The sequence below is a fragment of the Mus musculus genome, chromosome 9, assembly GCF_000001635.26.
Source record: "Mus musculus strain C57BL/6J chromosome 9, GRCm38.p6 C57BL/6J".
NCBI classification, from domain to species: Eukaryota; Metazoa; Chordata; class Mammalia; order Rodentia; family Muridae; genus Mus; species Mus musculus.
In genome coordinates, this window is record NC_000075.6 from 118,006,941 (window position 1) to 118,025,648 (window position 18,708).

An 18,708-nucleotide genomic window follows, 5' to 3' on the forward strand; every position below is an offset into this window, starting at 1 on the left:
TGAGATCTTCTTTAATTTCTTTCTTCAGAGATTTGAAGTTTTTATCATACAGATCTTTCACCTCCTTAGTTAGAGTCACGCCAAGATATTTTATATTATTTGTGACTATTGAGAAGGGTGTTGTTTCCCTAATTTCTTTCTCAGCCTGTTTATTCTTTGTATAGAGAAAGGCCATTGACTTGTTTGAGTTTATTTTATATCCAGCTACTTCACCGAAGCTGTTTATCAGGTTTAGGAGTTCTCTGGTAGAATTTTTAGGGTCACTTATATATACTATCATATCATCTGCAAAAAGTGATATTTTGACTTCCTCTTTTCCAATTTGTATCCCCTTGATCTCCTTTTGTTGTCGAATTGCTCTGGCTAATACTTCAAGTACTATGTTGAAAAGGTAGGGAGAAAGTGGGCAGCCTTGTCTAGTCCCTGATTTTAGTGGGATTGCTTCCAGCTTCTCTCCATTTACTTTGATGTTGGCTACTGGTTTGCTGTAGATTGCTTTTATCATGTTTAGGTATGGGCCTTGAATTCCTGATCTTTCCAAAACTTTTATCATGAATGGGTGTTGGATCTTGTCAAATGCTTTTTCTGCATCTAACGAGATGATCATGTGGTTTTTGTCTTTGAGTTTGTTCATATAATGGATTACATTGATGGATTTTCGTATATTAAACCATCCCTGCATCCATGGAATAAAACCTACTTGGTCAGGATGGATGATTGCTTTAATGTGTTCTTGGATTCGGTTAGCGAGAATTTTATTGAGGATTTTTGCATCGATATTCATAAGAGAAATTGGTCTGAAGTTCTCTATCTTTGTTGGATCTTTCTGTGGTTTAGGTATCAGAGTAATAGTGGCTTCATAAAATGAGTTGGGTAGAGTACCTTCTACTTCTATTTTGTGAAATAGTTTGTGCAGAATTGGAATTAGATCTTCTTTGAAGGTCTGATAGAACTCTGCACTAAACCCATCTGGTTCTGGGCTTTTTTTGGTTGGGAGACTATTAATAACTGCTTCTATTTCTTTAGGTGATATGGGACTGTTTAGATGGTCAACTTGATCCTGATTCAACTTTGGTACCTGGTATCTGTCCAGAAATTTGTCCATTTCGTCCAGGTTTTCCAGTTTTGTTGAGTATAGCCTTTTGTAGAAGGATCTGATGGTGTTTTGGATTTCTTCAGGATCTGTTGTTATGTCTCCCTTTTCATTTCTGATTTTGTTAATTAGGATTTTGTCCCTGTGCCCTTTAGTGAGTCTAGCTAAGGGTTTATCTATCTTGTTGATTTTCTCAAAGAACCAACTCCTCGTTTGGTTAATTCTTTGAATAGTTCTTCTTGTTTCCACTTGGTTGATTTCACCCCTGAGTTTGATTATTTCCTGCCGTCTACTCCTCTTGGGTGAATTTGCTTCCTTTTTTTCTAGGGCTTTTAGATGTGTTGTCAAGCTGCTAGTATGTGCTGTCTCCCGTTTCTTCTTGGAGGCACTCAGCGCTATGAGTTTCCCTCTTAGAAATGCTTTCATTGTGTCCCATAGGTTTGGGTACGTTGTGGCTTCATTTTCATTAAACTCTAAAAAGTCTTTAATTTCTTTCTTTATTCCTTCCTTGACCAAGGTATCATTGGGAAGAGTGTTATTCAGTTTCCACGTGAATGTTGGCTTTCCATTATTTATGTTGTTATTGAAGATCAGTCTTAGGCCATGGTGGTCTGATAGGATACATGGGACAATTTCAATATTTTTGTATCTATTGAGGCCTGTTTTGTGACCAATTATATGGTCAATTTTGGAGAAGGTCCCGTGAGGTGCTGAGAAGAAGGTATATCCTTTTGTTTTAGGATAAAATGTTCTGTAGATATCTGTCAGGTCCATTTGTTTCATAACTTCTGTTAGTTTCACTGTGTCCCTGTTTAGTTCCTGTTTCCACGATCTGTCCTTTGAAGAAAGTGGTGTGTTGAAGTCTCCCACTATTATTGTGTGAGGTGCAATGTATGCTTTGAGCTTTACTAAAGTGTCTCTAATGAATGTGGCTGCCCTTGCATTTGGAGCGTAGATATTCAGAATTGAGAGTTCCTCTTGGAGGATTTTACCTTTGATGAGTATGAAGTGTCCCTCCTTGTCTTTTTTGATAACTTTGGGTTGGAAGTCGATTTTATCCGATATTAAAATGGCTACTCCAGCTTGTTTCTTCAGTCCATTTGCTTGGAAAATTGTTTTCCAGCCTTTCACTCTGAAGTAGTGTCTGTCTTTTTCCCTGAGATGGGTTTCCTGTAAGCAGCAGAATGTTGGGTCCTGTTTGTGTAGCCAGTCTGTTAGTCTATGTCTTTTTATTGGGGAATTGAGTCCATTGATATTAAGAGATATTAAGGAAAAGTAATTGTTGCTCCCTTTTATTTTTGTTGTTAGAGTTGGCATTCTGTTCTTGTGGCTGTCTTCTTTTTGGTTTGTTGAATGATTACTTTCTTGGTTGTTCTAGGGCGTGATTTCCGTCCTTGTATTGCTTCTTTTCTGTTATTATCCTTTGAAGGGCTGGATTCGTGGAAAGATATTGTGTGAACTTGGTTTTGTCGTGGAATACTTTGGTTTCTCCATCTATGGTAATTGAGAGTTTGGCTGGGTATAGTAGCCTGGGCTGGCATTTGTGTTCTCTTAGTGTCTGTATAACATCTGTCCAGGCTCTTCTGGCTTTCATAGTCTCTGGTGAAAAGTCTGGTGTAATTCTGATAGGCCTTCCTTTATATGTTACTTGACCTTTCTCCCTTACTGCTTTTAATATTCTATCTTTATTTAGTGCATTTGTTGTTCTGATTATTATGTGTCGGGAGGAATTTCTTTTCTGGTCCAGTCTATTTGGAGTTCTGTATGCTTCTTGTATGATCATGGGCATCTCTTTTTTTATGTTTGGGAAGTTTTCTTCTATTATTTTGTTGAAGATATTAGCTGGCCCTTTAAGTTGAAAATCTTCATTCTCATCAATTCCTATTATCCGTAGGTTTGGTCTTCTCATTGTGTCCTGGATTACCTGGATGTTTTGAGTTAGGATCCTTTTGCATTTTGTATTTTCTTTGACTGTTGTGTCGATGTTCTCTATGGAATCTTCTGCACCTGAGATTCTCTCTTCCATTTCTTGTATTCTGTTGCTGATGCTCGCATCTATGGTTCCAGATCTCTTTCCTAGGGTTTCTATCTCCAGCGTTGCCTCGCTTTGGGTTTTCTTTATTGTGTCTACTTCCCCTTTTAGTTCTAGTATGGTTTTGTTCATTTCCATCACCTGTTTGGCTGTGTTTTCCTGCTTTTCTTTAAGAGCCTGTAACTCTTTAGCAGTGCTCTCCTGTAAATCTTTAAGTGACTTATGAAAGTCCTTCTTGATGTCCTCTATCATCATCATGAGAAATGTTTTTAAATCTGGGTCTAGATTTTCGGTTGTGTTGGGGTGCCCAGGACTAGGTGGGGTGGGAGTGCTGCGTTCTGATGATGGTGAGTGGTCTTGATTTCTGTTAGTAGGATTCTTACGTTTGCCTTTCGCCATCTGGTAATCTCTGAAGCTAGCTGTTTTAGTTGTCACTGTTAAGAGCTTGTTCTTCAGGTGACTCTGTTAGCCTCTATGAGCAGACCTGGAGGGTAGCACTCTCCTTAGTTTCAGTGGGCAGAGTATTCTCTGCAGGCAAGCTCTCTTCTTGCAAGGCAGGTACCCAGATATCTGGTGTTCGAACCAGACTCCTGGCAGAAGTTGTGTTCCACTCACTAGAGGTCTTAGGATCACGTGTGGAATCCTGTGTGGGCCCTTGCGGGTGTCAGGCGACTCAGCTGGCAAGGTAGCCGGGGTTCGAGTGGAGTGGAAGGGACTTGTGCCCCAGATCAGGCCCGGGTAGCCTGCTTCCCTATGTACCGCAGTCTCAAGTTCCGCATTGGGGCAGGCACTGTGATCCACTCACCAGAGGTCTTAGGGTCCCGTGGGGAGTCCCGTGTGGACCCTTGCGGGTGTTGGGCAAGACTCTGCTGGCAAGGTAGCCCGGGGCTCGAGTCTCGAGTCGAGCGGAAGGGACTTGTGCCCCAGATCAGGCCCGGGTAGCCTGCTTCCCTATGTACCGCAGTCTCGAGTTCCGCGCGATTGGATTGGGGCAGGCACTGTGATCCACTCACCAGAGGTCTTAGGGTCCCGTGGGGAGTCCTGTGTGGACCCTTGCGGGTGTTGGGCAAGACTCTGCTGGCAAGGTAGCCCGGGGCTCGAGTCACGAGTCGAGCGGAAGGGACTTGTGCCCCAGATCAGGCCCGGGTAGCCTGCTTCCCTATGTACCGCAGTCTCAAGTTCCGCGCGATTGGATTGGGGCAGGCACTGTGGTCCACTCACCAGAGGTCTTAGGGTCCCGTGGGGAGTCCCGTGTGGACCCTTGCGGGTGTTGGGCAAGACTCTGCTGGCAAGGTAGCCCGGGGCTCGAGTCTCGAGTCCGACACATTGTATTTTATTGTACATCCTGAAGTAGTTGCTATTTCTTCATTGAAAAAATGAATATTAATATAATTTAGAAATATGTTTGTAAATGATAAATATTTGAAGATCTTAATTATTTCATAGATGCTTAAAATATTTTTCACTTAATTTATGTGGATTTATTATATTTCAGAGTTTGGCATTCTTGGCTGAGTTTTTCTAAATATATACTATGCATCTTCAGTGTAGAAGTCTTAGGTTTCAGTTAAACTTTCTTGACTTAAAGGCACTTGTTTTACCAAATGGCTTTGGCTTTTTACTTCAGGAGTCAATATTACCTATGTAATCTTTTCTTTCTTTGGTATTTCTTTTTCTTGAACTTTTTTTCATCTTTTGGCCCTTTAATTTTCTTTACATATTTTATTTTTCAGAAAATATGCTTATTTTTTATTCCTTCAAATTTAGCATTTATCTTTGAAGTTTTAAAAAGGTTTTCATTAATTTTACTTCCCCCCCAAATCTTTAATCACTGTTTTATTTTTTCTAGTTCACACATACACACACACACACACACACACACACACACACACACACATACACACATACACACGCATTATATCTACACTATTTTCTTTATTCCTGTTAGCTCAACTTGAAATCTTGAGTACAATCTAAGATTTTGAGAATGCTCTCAAAACTATTCCTCTGTGGTAACCTCTCATCTTTTGTATTTCTGCCCCATGCTAGTTTTACTCTGCTAAGTTAGCATTAGCGTCTCCTGTGCTCATGTGGGATGGAGGGGGCTGGAGAAGTAAGTTGTCTGCTGTGTGGTCGGCCTGCCCTGGGCTCAGAGCTCAGTCCTGCAGCTGAGAGAAGTGCTTGTGCCTCAGCACAGAGGGAGAGGTTAGCAAACACTTCTCTTCACAGTTGCATCTCCTTGCTCCGAAACTTCTCAGCTCTTTGGGTCCCACCTCCTAGTCTCCTGGAGTACTTCTTGTGGATGTCTCCCACCCAGACCCTGTGGCAGGGAGTCCAGAAGGTCCCAAACTTGTGGCCACTGCTTGTTTTCAGTATCCCAGACACGGATCTCTTCTCCAGTGGTACCTGGCTCTTGGACTCCAGGATGAGATGTGAAAAGCAGTGGACTCTTAGAGAGCAGCCCGGCTGCTGAGGTGGTCCCTACTGTTTTCTGTGTACTTTTTGTTTTCTGTGCTTTATAGCTGCTCTGACACTTCCTTCAGAACTATCAATTCCCCCTTTCTCTGTTAGTCCAGCTCTGCAGTTCCTCGAGTCCTATAGGGGAAACCGCCCATCTAGCAACCAAACAAGATCCTTTGTTCTCACTGATCCTATCCTCTTTATTTAATCCCCTGTAGGTTTTGGGGGTTTTACTGTTGTTACTTTATTTTTTTTGTTTTTGTTTTTTTTTTTAAATCAGAGTTAACTTTTTTGTGGAAATGATCTGTGTTACATTTAATGTTTCCAGAGTTCTATGCTCCAGCATCTTGAATTGCTCTTTGCCCTGTTGTAGTTGAATCTGTTGCTCAGTTCGGCCTGCTGTACTCCCCAATAACGCTTTAAGTTCTCATTTCTCAAATGTATCAGATGATCTCTTTGCTGTTCCTATTTGCCTTTTTTTTTCTCTCTCACAGATACTAAATGTCCAGGTTTCACAGGGAGATGTAACTATTGGTCCCATTTTGGTGTCTCTACAGTAGCCTCTCAGTAAGCTTTATCGTGAGTGTTATCTGGCAAGTGCAGATGTCACCTTTCTTCTGCATTTTCACACAGACTTTCTAGTCTGCATGTGTATCCCTAAATCGCTGTCTTACAAGAGTACTAGCTAGACTAGATTAAGTCATACCCTATTGGGTCTTACTTGTAATTAGTCACTTCTTTAAAGGCCCTACATCCTAATATGGTCATTCTAAGGTGTCATGGCAGCATTCAACATAATTCAGTGCAAGAGAGTGAGACAGCAAGAACCTGAGTCTATGTATTGACTGGATCACCTATTACACACATGTGCATGTCAGAACGAGCAAGTAATCACCTCTCTTATGACTGATTCCTTACGGTCTTCATAGAGAACAAGATAACAACCCAATATACTTGAGTTTTGTAGTGTAACAGCTTACAAAACCTAGTAAGAGGTTCTGAAAGGGTACTACTGGCAGCTGCACACACTCAGAATACTGTAAAATTTCCTCTGAAATACAGGGAGAGCAAATACATGAACAGACACAGCTATGCCAAATGCAGAGCACAGGGCTGAGCACGACGCTCGGCAGAAGTGTTTGCCTAGCCAGTGTGAGTGAGGCTATTGGTATTTGATCTACTAAAACACAGAGATAAAAAAACAGACACAGACACACACAAACACATGTCCATGAACACAGGCCCCCAAGCATGCATGCACGTAAGTAAACATAATAAAAAAATTAAAGAAATCAGTAATTAAGTAATGATTAATTAATAAGTAATGAACAATAAATACGTTTCTTACCTTGGCCAATTCCGTAATTTTACCAAAACCAGGCTTCCGAGAGGTAGCTGTGAATAGACAAACTTATACCCGTTTTCAAGGAACTGAGATTCTTCAGGGAAATCCTCCTCGGAGACGGAGCAGCTGCTGTAGCTGGGGTCAGTGTTCATGAAGCAGTACCAGGGCTCGCTGGGGTTCACTGCGGCTGCAGCTGCAGGGGACAGCAGCCTCCATTTCAGGCAGCTCTCATTCTCACATTGTACCCATGTTCTGTGCACGAACTCGCTGCTCTCCGGGGCCGGGCCCATCAGGCTGATGCTGATCACTTAGATTGTTATTTATTTTATTTTGGTTTTGTTTTGTTTTTTTGTCTTGTTTCTCAGAAGTGAATCAAATCTGGAAAATAAAAAAAGAATACAGATTCAAGGGTACAAGATATAATGTCAACCACAAGAAGAATTTCTTTTATACTTTCTGCCCAATCCTACGCTCCTGGCAGAGAAGATGTGTCTGATATAATGTGTTCTCCTTACCAGTAACAGTAACACAGCAGACACGTAAATGACCATAACAAGTGCTCTGAAATTACAAACTGGACAAATCTACCCCATGAGGATAATCTAGTTGAGCAATGTCTACAATTGACACTCACTATGCACGTAGTATTACTTGCTTGCTTTCCTTTTCTTTTTTCTTCCTTCCTTCCTTCCTTTCTCTCTTTCTTTTTCTTCCTCCTTTTCTTTCTTTCTTTCTTTCTTTCTTTCTTTCTTTCTTTCTTTCTTTCTTCCTTCCTTCCTTCCTTCCTTTCTCTCTTTCTTTTTCTTCCTTCTTTTCTTTCTTTCTTTCTTTCTTTCTTTCTTTCTTTCTTTCTTTCTTTCTTTCTTTCTTTCTTTCTTTCTTGTCACCTCTATGCTGTAACCCAGGCAAACCTAAAACTCTCCATCCCTTTGCCCAAGCCTCTTGGGTGCAAGGATGAGCATAACACACACAAAGCTACTATGTGGTAGGTCCTCTGCCTTACACACACAGCTCATATTATATCCATTTTACCAAGGAAACTGAAGCTGTGAAAAGCATTTTTAAACCCCATGCCTAGGACCCTGTAGAGCTGGGCTCTAAGCTCTGGGGTCCTGTCTGTAGATGCAGTGCTCTAGAGCACACAGACAGCACCATGCATCGTCCTGTTCTTCTAAAAACCAGGAAACCCAGATGGGGCAGATGAGTCATCGTGAAAGCTCTTAAGGATATAAAAGCTTGATGAGCAGCCTCTTCCTTAGGAAGGCTTGCCCCATCTCACTGACAGAGTCTCTTCTCAGGCTTTGTATGAAGAGTCTACATATATGAAAACAGTTGTATATCAAAGCTCCCCAAATTCAACATCAGCAAACACAAGGAGACGTGCATTAAGAATATAACTAAAATACAGACAAAATTAATTGTTGACAATGTATTTCACAATAACCTATTTTTTTTAAACAAAAAGATGTGGGGCTCGCCAAAATGGCAGTGGGTAAAGCCACCTGATGCCAAAACTGACCACCTAAGTTTGATTCCCCAGAACTCACATGGTGAAAGGAGAGAAAGAACTGACTCCCAGTTTGCCTCTGATCGCCACACACATGCCATAACATACACATGCATGCACACATTCATACACATGCATGCATACTAAATAACTAAATAAACAAATATAAAAAAAGATGATGGTTTCCAACAGTGATGGATCAGCACAACACTACTACCCAAACCCTGGCACCATCCAAAACCCCCGCTATCCCTAGGCAATCAGATACTTATTCTACTCACGTTTCTTTATCATGCTCCTTATCTGAGCTCCTACAACTCACATTTGATGCAAGCAGCAATACACACATTAGCCAGTTATTACAATGATTTAAATTTTAACTTTTTATTAACTGCATTTTTATTTATTTTTATTTCCTATGTATGTTTTAAATTTTCCATAGTATAGGTTCATTGTCTATGGCATCCTGTCTGCCATATATGCTCCTTTTCATACAGGTAGTCATTTTGTGTTGGGCATGCTCCCCCTCGGAACCTTCCACCATGCTCTGCCTTTCACCCACCCTCTTTCCCTTGAGTCCCGTTTATTTCCCAAGAGTCCAGTTTCACTTTTATATTTAAATTATACATACATTTATAGATTTACATACCTACATTAAACCTAGGAACCATGAATATCACTCAAAAACATATTTATCTTCCTAAGGCTACCTTAATTCACCTGATATTATCTCCAGTTACATGCATTTTCCTAGAATAACATAACTCCATACTTTATCAATGAAAAAACTCCATTTTTTATTCATATTAGATTTATCTTCTCTATTTCCCTATTGGAAGTGTAGGTTGGCTCCATAACTGGACTACTGTAACCACTGCTATAATAAATAATGTTGTGCAAAGGTCTCTGTGATTGCCATCCTGGAGTTCTTTGGGAAAACACCCAGAAGTGGTATAACTAGGTCACATGGAATAATTAATAGTTTTTTGTTTTTTTTTCAGAACCAGTCTCCTGACTGCCATAGTGGCTGTACCAGCAGTTCACATCCCCTCACACAGTGTACATGCATTCACTTCGGTTCACATCCCCTCACACAGTGTACATGTGTTCACTTCGGTTCACATCCCCTCACACAGTGTACATGCGTTCACTTCGGTTCACACCCTCATCAGAATTTGTTACTTGTTTTCTTAATGACTGATATTCTGGCTGGGGTGAGATAGAATATTAATGCAATTTTAATTTGCATTTCTCTGATAATGAGGTTGAACATTTTTATATGTTTACTGAACAAATTTGCGTTTTATTATTTGAGCACTACCTGCTCATTTAGCTAGCCCAATTCTGGACTTGGTTGTTTGAATTCTTAGTTTTTTTAGTTTTCTGAATATTCTAGATAGTAATCATGTCATGTGTATAGTTAGCACATATTTTCTCCAATTCTGCAGGCTATTGATAAACTGTTAACTGTTTCCATAGCTGTGCAGGATCTCTGTGCAGATTTTATGAGGTCCCATTTGTCAATTGTTGACATTATATCCTAACTGAGTAGTCTCCCATTTAAGAAGTTATTGCCACTGCTTATATCTTTAATTCCTTTGTTTTTTCTTCTAATGGTTTCAGAGTTTCAGGCCTTACATCAAGATCTTTCATCCATTCAAAATTTACTTTTTTTGTACAAGATAACAAATACATATCTAGTTTCATCTTTCTACATGTGAATATTTATTTTTCCCACACCACTTTCTATAAGGATGCTGTCTTTTTTATATACATACTATATATGTATATATCATTGTCAAATCAAGTGACTATACATTTATATCTGTGGATTTGTTTTGGGTCTTCTATTCCATTGATTGACATCTGCTTTTGTGTTTGCACCATGATGCTTTTGTTAATACAGCTCCGTAAAATAACTTGAAATTGGTGACACCTCCTGCATTAATCTTTTTGTTCAGGATTTCTTGGAGTATCTGATGTCCTTTGTGATTCTGCATGAATTAAATGTCCCTATTGCTATGAAGAACAGGGGGCATACGGATTTGGATAGGTATTACATAGATCACTTACATAGGTAAGACTGCCATTTTCACAGTTCTAATGCTTCCAATTCCTGAGCATAAGAAGTCTGTCTAATCTAGTATCTACTTCAGTTATTTGCCTCAGTGTTTCAAGTTTTTATTGTAGAAGTTTTTCAATTCCTTGATTAGATTTATTTTTTTTAAAGAAAGTTTTGGCTTGAGGTAAAAATAGATGGAGTAATGATTTTGTTCCCCATTTTCTTCCTCAGAATGTTGGTTATTGAAACACAAACTCTATACCCAATCCTCCCTGCTCCATTTCACATTTGTGCGTCTTTTACTTAGCATCCAATGTCAATTCAGCAGGCTATATCTGACCAATAGAAGTTCAGGTCTATATTGTGACTTGTATATGACAGACACAGGTGTACAGGTATTTCTATAGACACTTGGTGACATTCTTTTGGATGTATATCCAAAATTATATAACTGGATCAAATTATGGCTCTAGCGTTAGGTTTTAAAGGAATCTGAATGCTCACTTGTATGTTGTATTTTATAGTATGCTGTAGATTATAGTGCCACCATGACAGTACAAGTACTCATCTGCCTCACTTCCTCACCAGCATGTGCAATAATATCCATTATGGTTGGGTGAGATGGACTCTCAATATATTCAATTTTAAATCCTTATTGAATGGATAGGGAGAAAGTGGGCAGCCTTGTCTTGTCCCTGATTTTAGTCCGATTGCTTCCAGCTTCTCACCATTACTTTCATGTTGGCTACTGGTTTGCTGTAGATTGCTTTTATCATGTTTAGGTATGGGCTTTGAATTCCTGATCTTTCCAAGACTTTTATCATGAACGGGTGTTGGATTTTTTAAATGCTTTCTCAGCATCTAACGAGATGATCATGTGCTTTTTCTCTTTGAGTTTGTTTATATAGTGGATTACATTGATGGATTTTCATATATTAAACCATCCCTGCATCACTGGAATGAAACCTACTTGGTCAGGATGGATGATTGTTTTGATGTATTCTTGGATTCGGTTAGCAAGAATTTTATTGAGTAGTTTTGCATCGATACTCATAAGGGAAATTGGTCTGAAGTTTTCTATCTTTGTTGGGTCTTTCTGTGGTTTAGATATCAGTAATTGTGGCTTCATAGAATGAATTGGTTAGAGTACCTTCTGCTTCTATTTTGTGGAATAGTTTGTGCAGAACTGGAATTAGATCTTCTTTGAAGGTCTGATAGAACTCTGCACTAAACCCATCTGGTTCTGGGCTTTTTTTGGTTGGGAGACTATTAATTACTGCTTCTATTTTTTTAGGGGATATAGGACTGTTTACATCATTAACCTGGTCCTGATTTAACTTTGGTACCTGGTATCTATCTAGAAATTTGTCCATTTCATCCAGGTTTTTCTGTTTTGTTGAGTACAGCCTTTTGTAGAAGGATCTGATGGTGTTTTGGATTTCTTCAGGATCTGTTGTTCTGTCTCCCTTTTCATTTCTGATTTTGTTAATTTGGATGATGTCTCTGTGCCCTCTAGTGAGTCTAGCTAAGGGTTTATCTATCTTGTTGATTTTCTCAAAGAACCAGCTCCTCGTTTGGTTGATTCTTTGAATAGTTCTTGTTTCCACTTGGTTGATTTCACCCGAGTTTGATTATTTCCTGCCGTCTACTCCTCTTGGGTGAATTTGCTTCCTTTTTTTTTAGAGCTTTTAGGTGTGTTGTCAAGCTGCTAGTGTGTGCTCTCTCTAGTTGCTTTTTGGAGACACTCAGAGCTATGAGTTTTCCTCTTAGAAATGCTTTCAATGTGTCCCATAAGTTTGGGTATGTTGTGGCTTCGTTTTCATTAAACTCTAGAAAGTCTTTAATTTCTTTCTTTATTCCTTCCTTGACCAAGGTATCATTGAGAAGAGTATTGTTCAGTTTCCACGTGAATTTTGGCTTTCTATTATTTATGTTGTTATTGAAGATCAGCCTTAGTCCATGGTGATCTGATAGGATGCATGGGACAGTTTCAATATTTTTGTATCTGTTGAAGCCTGTTTTGTGACCAATTATACGGTCAATTTTGGAGAAGGTACCATGAGGTGCTGAGAAGAAGGTATATCCTTTTGCTTTAGGATAAAATGTTCTGTAGATATCTGTTTAAATCCATTTGTTTCATAACTTCTGTTAGTTTCACTGTGTCCCTGTTTACCTTCTGTTTCCATGATCTGTCCATTGATGAAAGTGGGGTGATGTCTCCCACTATTATTGTGTGAGGTGCAATGTGTGCTTTGAGCTTTACTAAAGTTTCTTTAATGAATGTGGCTGCCCTTGCATTTGGAGCATAGATATTCAGAATTGAGAGTTCCCCTTGGAACATTTTACCTTTGATGAGTATGAAGTATACCTCCTTGTCTTTTTTTGATAACTTTGGATTGGAAGTCAATTTTATTCAATAGTAGATAGAATGGCTACTCCAGCTTGTTTCTTCAGACCATTTGCTTAAAAAAATTGTTTTCCAGTCTTTCACTCTGATGTAGTGTATGTCTTTTTTCCCTGAGATGGTTGCCTGTAAGCAGCAAAATGTTGGGTCCTGTTTGTACAGCCAGTCTGTTAGTCTATGTCTTTTTATTGGGGAATTGAGTCCATTGATATTAAGAGATATTAAGGAAAAGTAATTGTTTCTTCCTTTTATTTTTGTTGTTAGAGTTGGCATTCTGTTCTTGTGGCTGTCTTCTTTTTGGTTTGTTGAGGGATTACTTTCTTGCTTGTTCTAGGGCGTGATTTCCGTCCTTGTATTGCTTCTTTTCTGTTATTATCCTTTGAAGGGCTGGATTCATGGAAAGATATTGTGTGAATTTGGTTTTGTCGTGGTTTCTCCATCTATGGTAATTGAGAGTTTGGCTGGGTATAGTAGCCTGGGCTGGCATTTGTGTTCTCTTACTGTTTGTATAACATCTGTCCAGGATCTTCTGGCTTTCATGGTCTCTGGTGAGAAGTCTGGTGTAATTCTGATAGGCCTGCCTTTATATGTTACTTGACCTTTTTCCCTTACTGCTTTTAATATTCTCTCTTTATTTAGTGCATTTGTTGTTCTGATTATTATGTGTCAGAAGGAATTTCTTTTCTGGTCCAGTCTATTTGGAGTTCTGTATGCTTCTTGTATGTTCATGGGCATCTCTTTCTTTAGGTTTGGGAAGTTTTCTTCTATAATTTTGTTGAAGATATTTGCTGGCCCTTTAAGTTGAAAAATCTTCATTCTCATCTACTCCTATTATCCATAGGTTTGGTCTTCTCATTGTGTTCTGGATTTCCTGGATGTTTTGAGTTAGGATATTTTTGCATTTTGCATTTTCTTTGATTGTTGTGCCCATGTTCTCTGTGGAATCTTCTGCACCTGAGATTCTCTCTTCCATCTCTAGTATTCTGTTGCTGATGCTCGCGTCTACGGTTCCAGATTTCTTTCCTAGGGTTTCTGTGTCGCTTCTGCCTGTCCAGCGTTGTCTCACTTTAGATTTTCTTTATTGTTTCTACTTCCCTTTTTAGGTCTTGTTCTGTTTTGTTCAATTCCATTATCTGTTTGGTTGTGTTTCCCTGTTTTTCTTTAAGGACTTCTACCTCTATAGCAGTGTTCTCCTGTATTTCTTTAAGTGAGTAATTAAAGTCCTTCTTGATGTCCTCTACCATCATCATGAGATATGCTTTTAAATCCGAGTCTAGCTTTTTGGGTATGTTGGGGTATCCACGACTGGCTGAGGTGGGAGTGCTGGGTTCTGATGATGGTGAGTGATCGTGGTTTCTGTTAGTAAGATTCTTTCGTTTGCCTTTCTCCATCTGGTAATCTCTGGAGTTAGTTGTTATAGTTGTCTCTGGTTGGAGCCTGTTCCTCCCTGTGATTCTGTTAGCCTCTGTCAGCAGACCTTGGAGACTAGCTCTCTCCTGAGTTTCAGTGGTCAAAGTACTCTCTGCAGGCAAGCTCTCCTCTTGCAGGGAAGGTGCACAGATATCTGGAGTTCGGACCTGCCTCCTGGTCGAAGATGAAGGCCCGAAACAGGGCCTGCCCCAGAAGCTGTGTAACTTCTGTAGTCTGCACTCTCACCTGCACAGACTAGTCTCTGAGAGATCCAGGACCAGAAATGGCTCCCCTAGATGCTCCTGAAAAGTCCTCCCAAGCAGGGTGGACACCTCTCCTCTGTCGGGGAAGGTGCCCAGATATCTGGAGCCCGAAACAGGGTCTGTCCCAGAAGCTGTGTAGCTTCTGTAGTCCACACTCTCACCTGTGCAGACAAGTCTCTGAGAGGTCTGGGAACGAAGATCAAAAGCCTAGATTTTAAAACTTACACTCTTACACTCTCCTCTAGAAGTTTCTCGAAGTTCCTAGTCTTTTTTTTAATTTATTTATTTTTATTACATATTTTCCTCAATTACATTTCCAATGCTATTCCAAAAGTCCCCCATACCCTCCCCCTCACTTCCCTACCCACTCATTCCCATTTTTTTTTTTTTTGGCCCTGGCGTCCCCTGTACTGGGGCATATACAGTTTGTGTGTCCAATGGGCCTCTCTTTCCAGTGATGGCCGACTAGGCCATCTTTTGATACATATGCAGCTAGAGTCAAGAGCTCCGGGGTACTGGTTAGTTCATAATGTTGTTCCACCTACAGGGTTGCAGATCCCTTTAGCTCCTTGGGTACTTTCTCTAGCTCCTCCATTGGGAGCCCTGTGATCCATCCATTAGCTGACTATGAGCATCCACTTCTGTGTTTGCTACGCCCCAGCATAGTCTCACAAGAGACAGCTCTATCTGGGTCCTTTCAGCAAAATCTTGCTAGTGTATGCAATGGTGTCAGCGTTTGGAAGCTGATTATAGGGTGGATCCCTGGATATGGCAGTCTCTAGATGGTCCATCCTTTCGTCTCAGCTCCAAACTTTGTCGCTGTAACTCCTTCCATGGGTGTTTTGTTCCCAATTCTAAGGAGGGGCATAGTGTCCACACTTCAGTCTTCATTCTTCTTGAGTTTCATGTGTTTAGCAAATTGTATCTTATATCTTGGGTATCCTAGGTTTTGGGCTAATATCCACTTATCAGTGAGTACATATTGTGTGAGTTCCTTTGTGAATGTGTTACCTCACTCAGGATGATGCCCTCCAGGTCCATCTATTTGGCTAGGAATTTCATAAATTCATTCTTTTTAATAGCTGAGTAGTACTCCATTGTGTAGATGTACTACATTTTCTGTATCCATTCCTCTGTTGAGGGGCATCTGGGTTCTTTCCAGCTTCTGGCTATTATAAATAAGGCTGCTATGAACATAGTGGAGCATGTGTCCCTCTTACCAGTTGGGGCATCTTCTGGATATATGCCCAGAAGAGGTATTGCTGGATCCTCCGGTAGTACTATGTCTAATTTTCTGAGGAACCGCCAGACTGATTTCCAGAGTGGTTGTACAAGCCTGCAATCCCACCAACAATGGAGGAGTGTTCCTCTTTCTCCACATCCTCGCCAGCATCTGCTGTCACCTGAATTTTTGATCTTAGCCATTCTGACTGTTGGAGGTGGAATCTCAGGGTTGTTTTGATTTGCATTTCCCTGATGATTAAGGATGTTGAACATTTTTTCAGGTGCTTCTCTGTCTGCCATTCGGTATTCCTCAGGTGAGAATTCTTTGTTCAGTTCTGAGCCCCATTTTTAATGGGGTTATTTGATTTTCTGAAGTCCACCTTCTTGAGTTCTTTATATATGTTGGATATTAGTCCCCTATCTGATTTAGGATAGGTAAAGATCCTTTCCCAATCTGTTGGTGGTCTTTTTGTCTTATTGACGGTATCTTTTACCTTGCAGAAGCTTTGGAGTTTCATGAGGTCCCATTTGTCAATTCTCGATCTTACAGCACAAGCCATTGCTGTTCTATTCAGGAATTTTTCCCCTGTGCCCATATCTTCAAGGCTTTTCCCCACTTTCTCCTCTATAAGTTTCAGTGTCTCTGGTTTTATGTGAAATTCCTTGATCCACTTAGATTTGACCTTAGTACAAGGAGATAAGTATGGATCGATTCGCATTCTTCTACATGATAACAACCAGTTGTTTCAGCACCAATTGTTGAAAATGCTGTCTTTCTTCCACTGGATGGTTTTGAAGTTCCTAGTCTTAAGTGAGTCACGCTGAACTATCTGTCTTTTGCCCATGGATATCCAGTTTTCCCAGCACCAGTTTCTTCTCCAATCTAAAGTTTTGACACTTGATAGAAGATGGAGGTGGCTGTACAATCATGTTTCTGGGTCCGCTGTTTTACTGCACACAAACTTGCTTTATTTCCAGTTTCAAAGTCTCACTTTACTACAGTTTGGTCTCAGGCACTGTGATGCCTCAAGATAATTTTAGCTATTTCAGACCTTTTGTTTTTCCCTCTTAATGTTTCCCCAGTTCTTTAAAGAATGTCACTGGAGTTTTGAAGGAGATTATATTGAATCTGTAGATCACTTTCAGGAATATGGCCATTTTCTCAAGACTAACTTTGCTAACTCATGAACATGAGATACCTTTTCCATCTTCTATGACTTTCAATTTATTTCTTCAGAAATTGACTATTTGTTTATTGGGATTATTGTTGATGGCATTGTTTTTCTTTCTTTTGGAAAAAAATTACATATAGGAAAGGTCTTGACTTTTGTGTGTTGAGTTTGCATCCTGCTATTCTGATGAAAATGTGTATTTGATTTAAAAGTTTTTATAAGGTTTTAGGGTCTTTTACATATGAGATTAGGTTGTCTACAAATATAATTTGACTTCTTTTTTCCTTTTGTACCCCTCTTATTTCTTTCTCTTCTTATTGCTATGGTTAAGATTTCAAACATTATGTTGAGTGGTGAGAATGGATACTCTCATCTTATTCCTGACATAATGTCAATAATGTCAGCAATAAGGGAAATGTTTTCAATTTATCCACAATAACAATGGTTATATATTTATTATAAATGACTTCTCTTATATTAATCACTTCTTCAGGTTTTCCTTTTATCTTTATGAGATGTTAAGATTTGATACAGGCTTTTGTTTTTTGTTTTTTGATGCATCTGTTGAAATGAAATGTGGTTTCTATTCTACTAATGTGTTCTATTGTATTTCCAAATTTGCATATGTTAAAACATTCTTGCATTGCTGGCATTAAACCCACTTTATCGTGAAGTATTTGTAAATATGTCACTGAGTTTGTCTTGTAAATATTTTAAGGATTTTTTTCCTTTTAAACCCATCAAAAAAAAAAAAAAACCAACACAAAAAAAAACACAAAAAACCTCTCTGTGGTTTTCTTTTGTGTGGTGTTGTTAGATACACATGAAGGTATTCCTTCACGAACTTGGAATGGAGCATGTTAAGGAGCACTGATCTTATCTCATTAGAGATATGAAAGAATTCAACAGTGACTCCATCCAGCCTTTGGCTATCCTTTCTTGGGACCCTATTACTGCTTCATTATTATTGCTTGTATCTATTTGGACTCATATAATCTTGGTTTGATTTTGGCAAGTTACATATGTCTAGAATTTTATTCATTTCTTCTAGATTTCAGAGATTTTTAATACAAGTTTGCAAAATATCTTCTAATTATGCTCTTAGTTTCAGAGGTATCCACTACTATATGCTCTTGTTATATCTAATCTTATTGGTTTGAGTATTCTCTTTCTTTTGGCTAGCTCGGTTAGGGCCTTGAATATCATGCTTATCTTTCCAAAGAAGTAATTTTTCACTTCAGTGAACCTTTGTATTCTTTGCTTAGTCATCGTTTTATATCTGCCTGGTTTTTATTGTTTCTCAGCTCTTCAGATGCACAGATAGTTTTTCTAATATCTCCCATTCTTCTCCATGTAGATATTCATATCTATACACATCCCTCTTAAAACTGTTTCTTTAACCCAAATATCTGGGAGTTTCATTTTCATTTGATTGTAGGGGTTTTCATTTTTCCTATGGTTTCTTCAGTGACTCTCTAATTATTCAAAGGAATAGTCCTTAGTTTATAGGGGTTTGTATATTTTCTAAAATTTCTCTTACTTCTGCTAACCAAGTTATGATCCAATAAGATACAAGAAATTATTGTTGATATTTGTTGTTATTTATTTAATAACTCTCTTTTCTTCATCTTATATTGACCACTGAACAGCTCACATTCCCTGCCTTCCTTCGAACACTGATTCTGGGCTACTAGAAATCATGTATACCACACTGAAATTTCTAAAATCAACCCTAT

The 18,708-nt window shown here is 39.2% G+C and overlaps 1 protein-coding gene across 1 annotated transcript in view; it reads right to left on the reverse strand.

Moving 5' to 3' along the window:
* Positions 1-18,708, reverse strand: part of Zcwpw2 (zinc finger, CW type with PWWP domain 2) — a 117,025-nt gene that overhangs the window by 83,106 nt on the left and 15,211 nt on the right. Inside the window, exon 2 of the mRNA NM_001378466.1 lies at positions 6,934-7,308. Coding sequence (NP_001365395.1) covers positions 6,934-7,220 — 287 coding nt within the window. The 5' untranslated portion in view covers positions 7,221-7,308. The remainder of the gene's footprint in view (positions 1-6,933; positions 7,309-18,708) is intronic.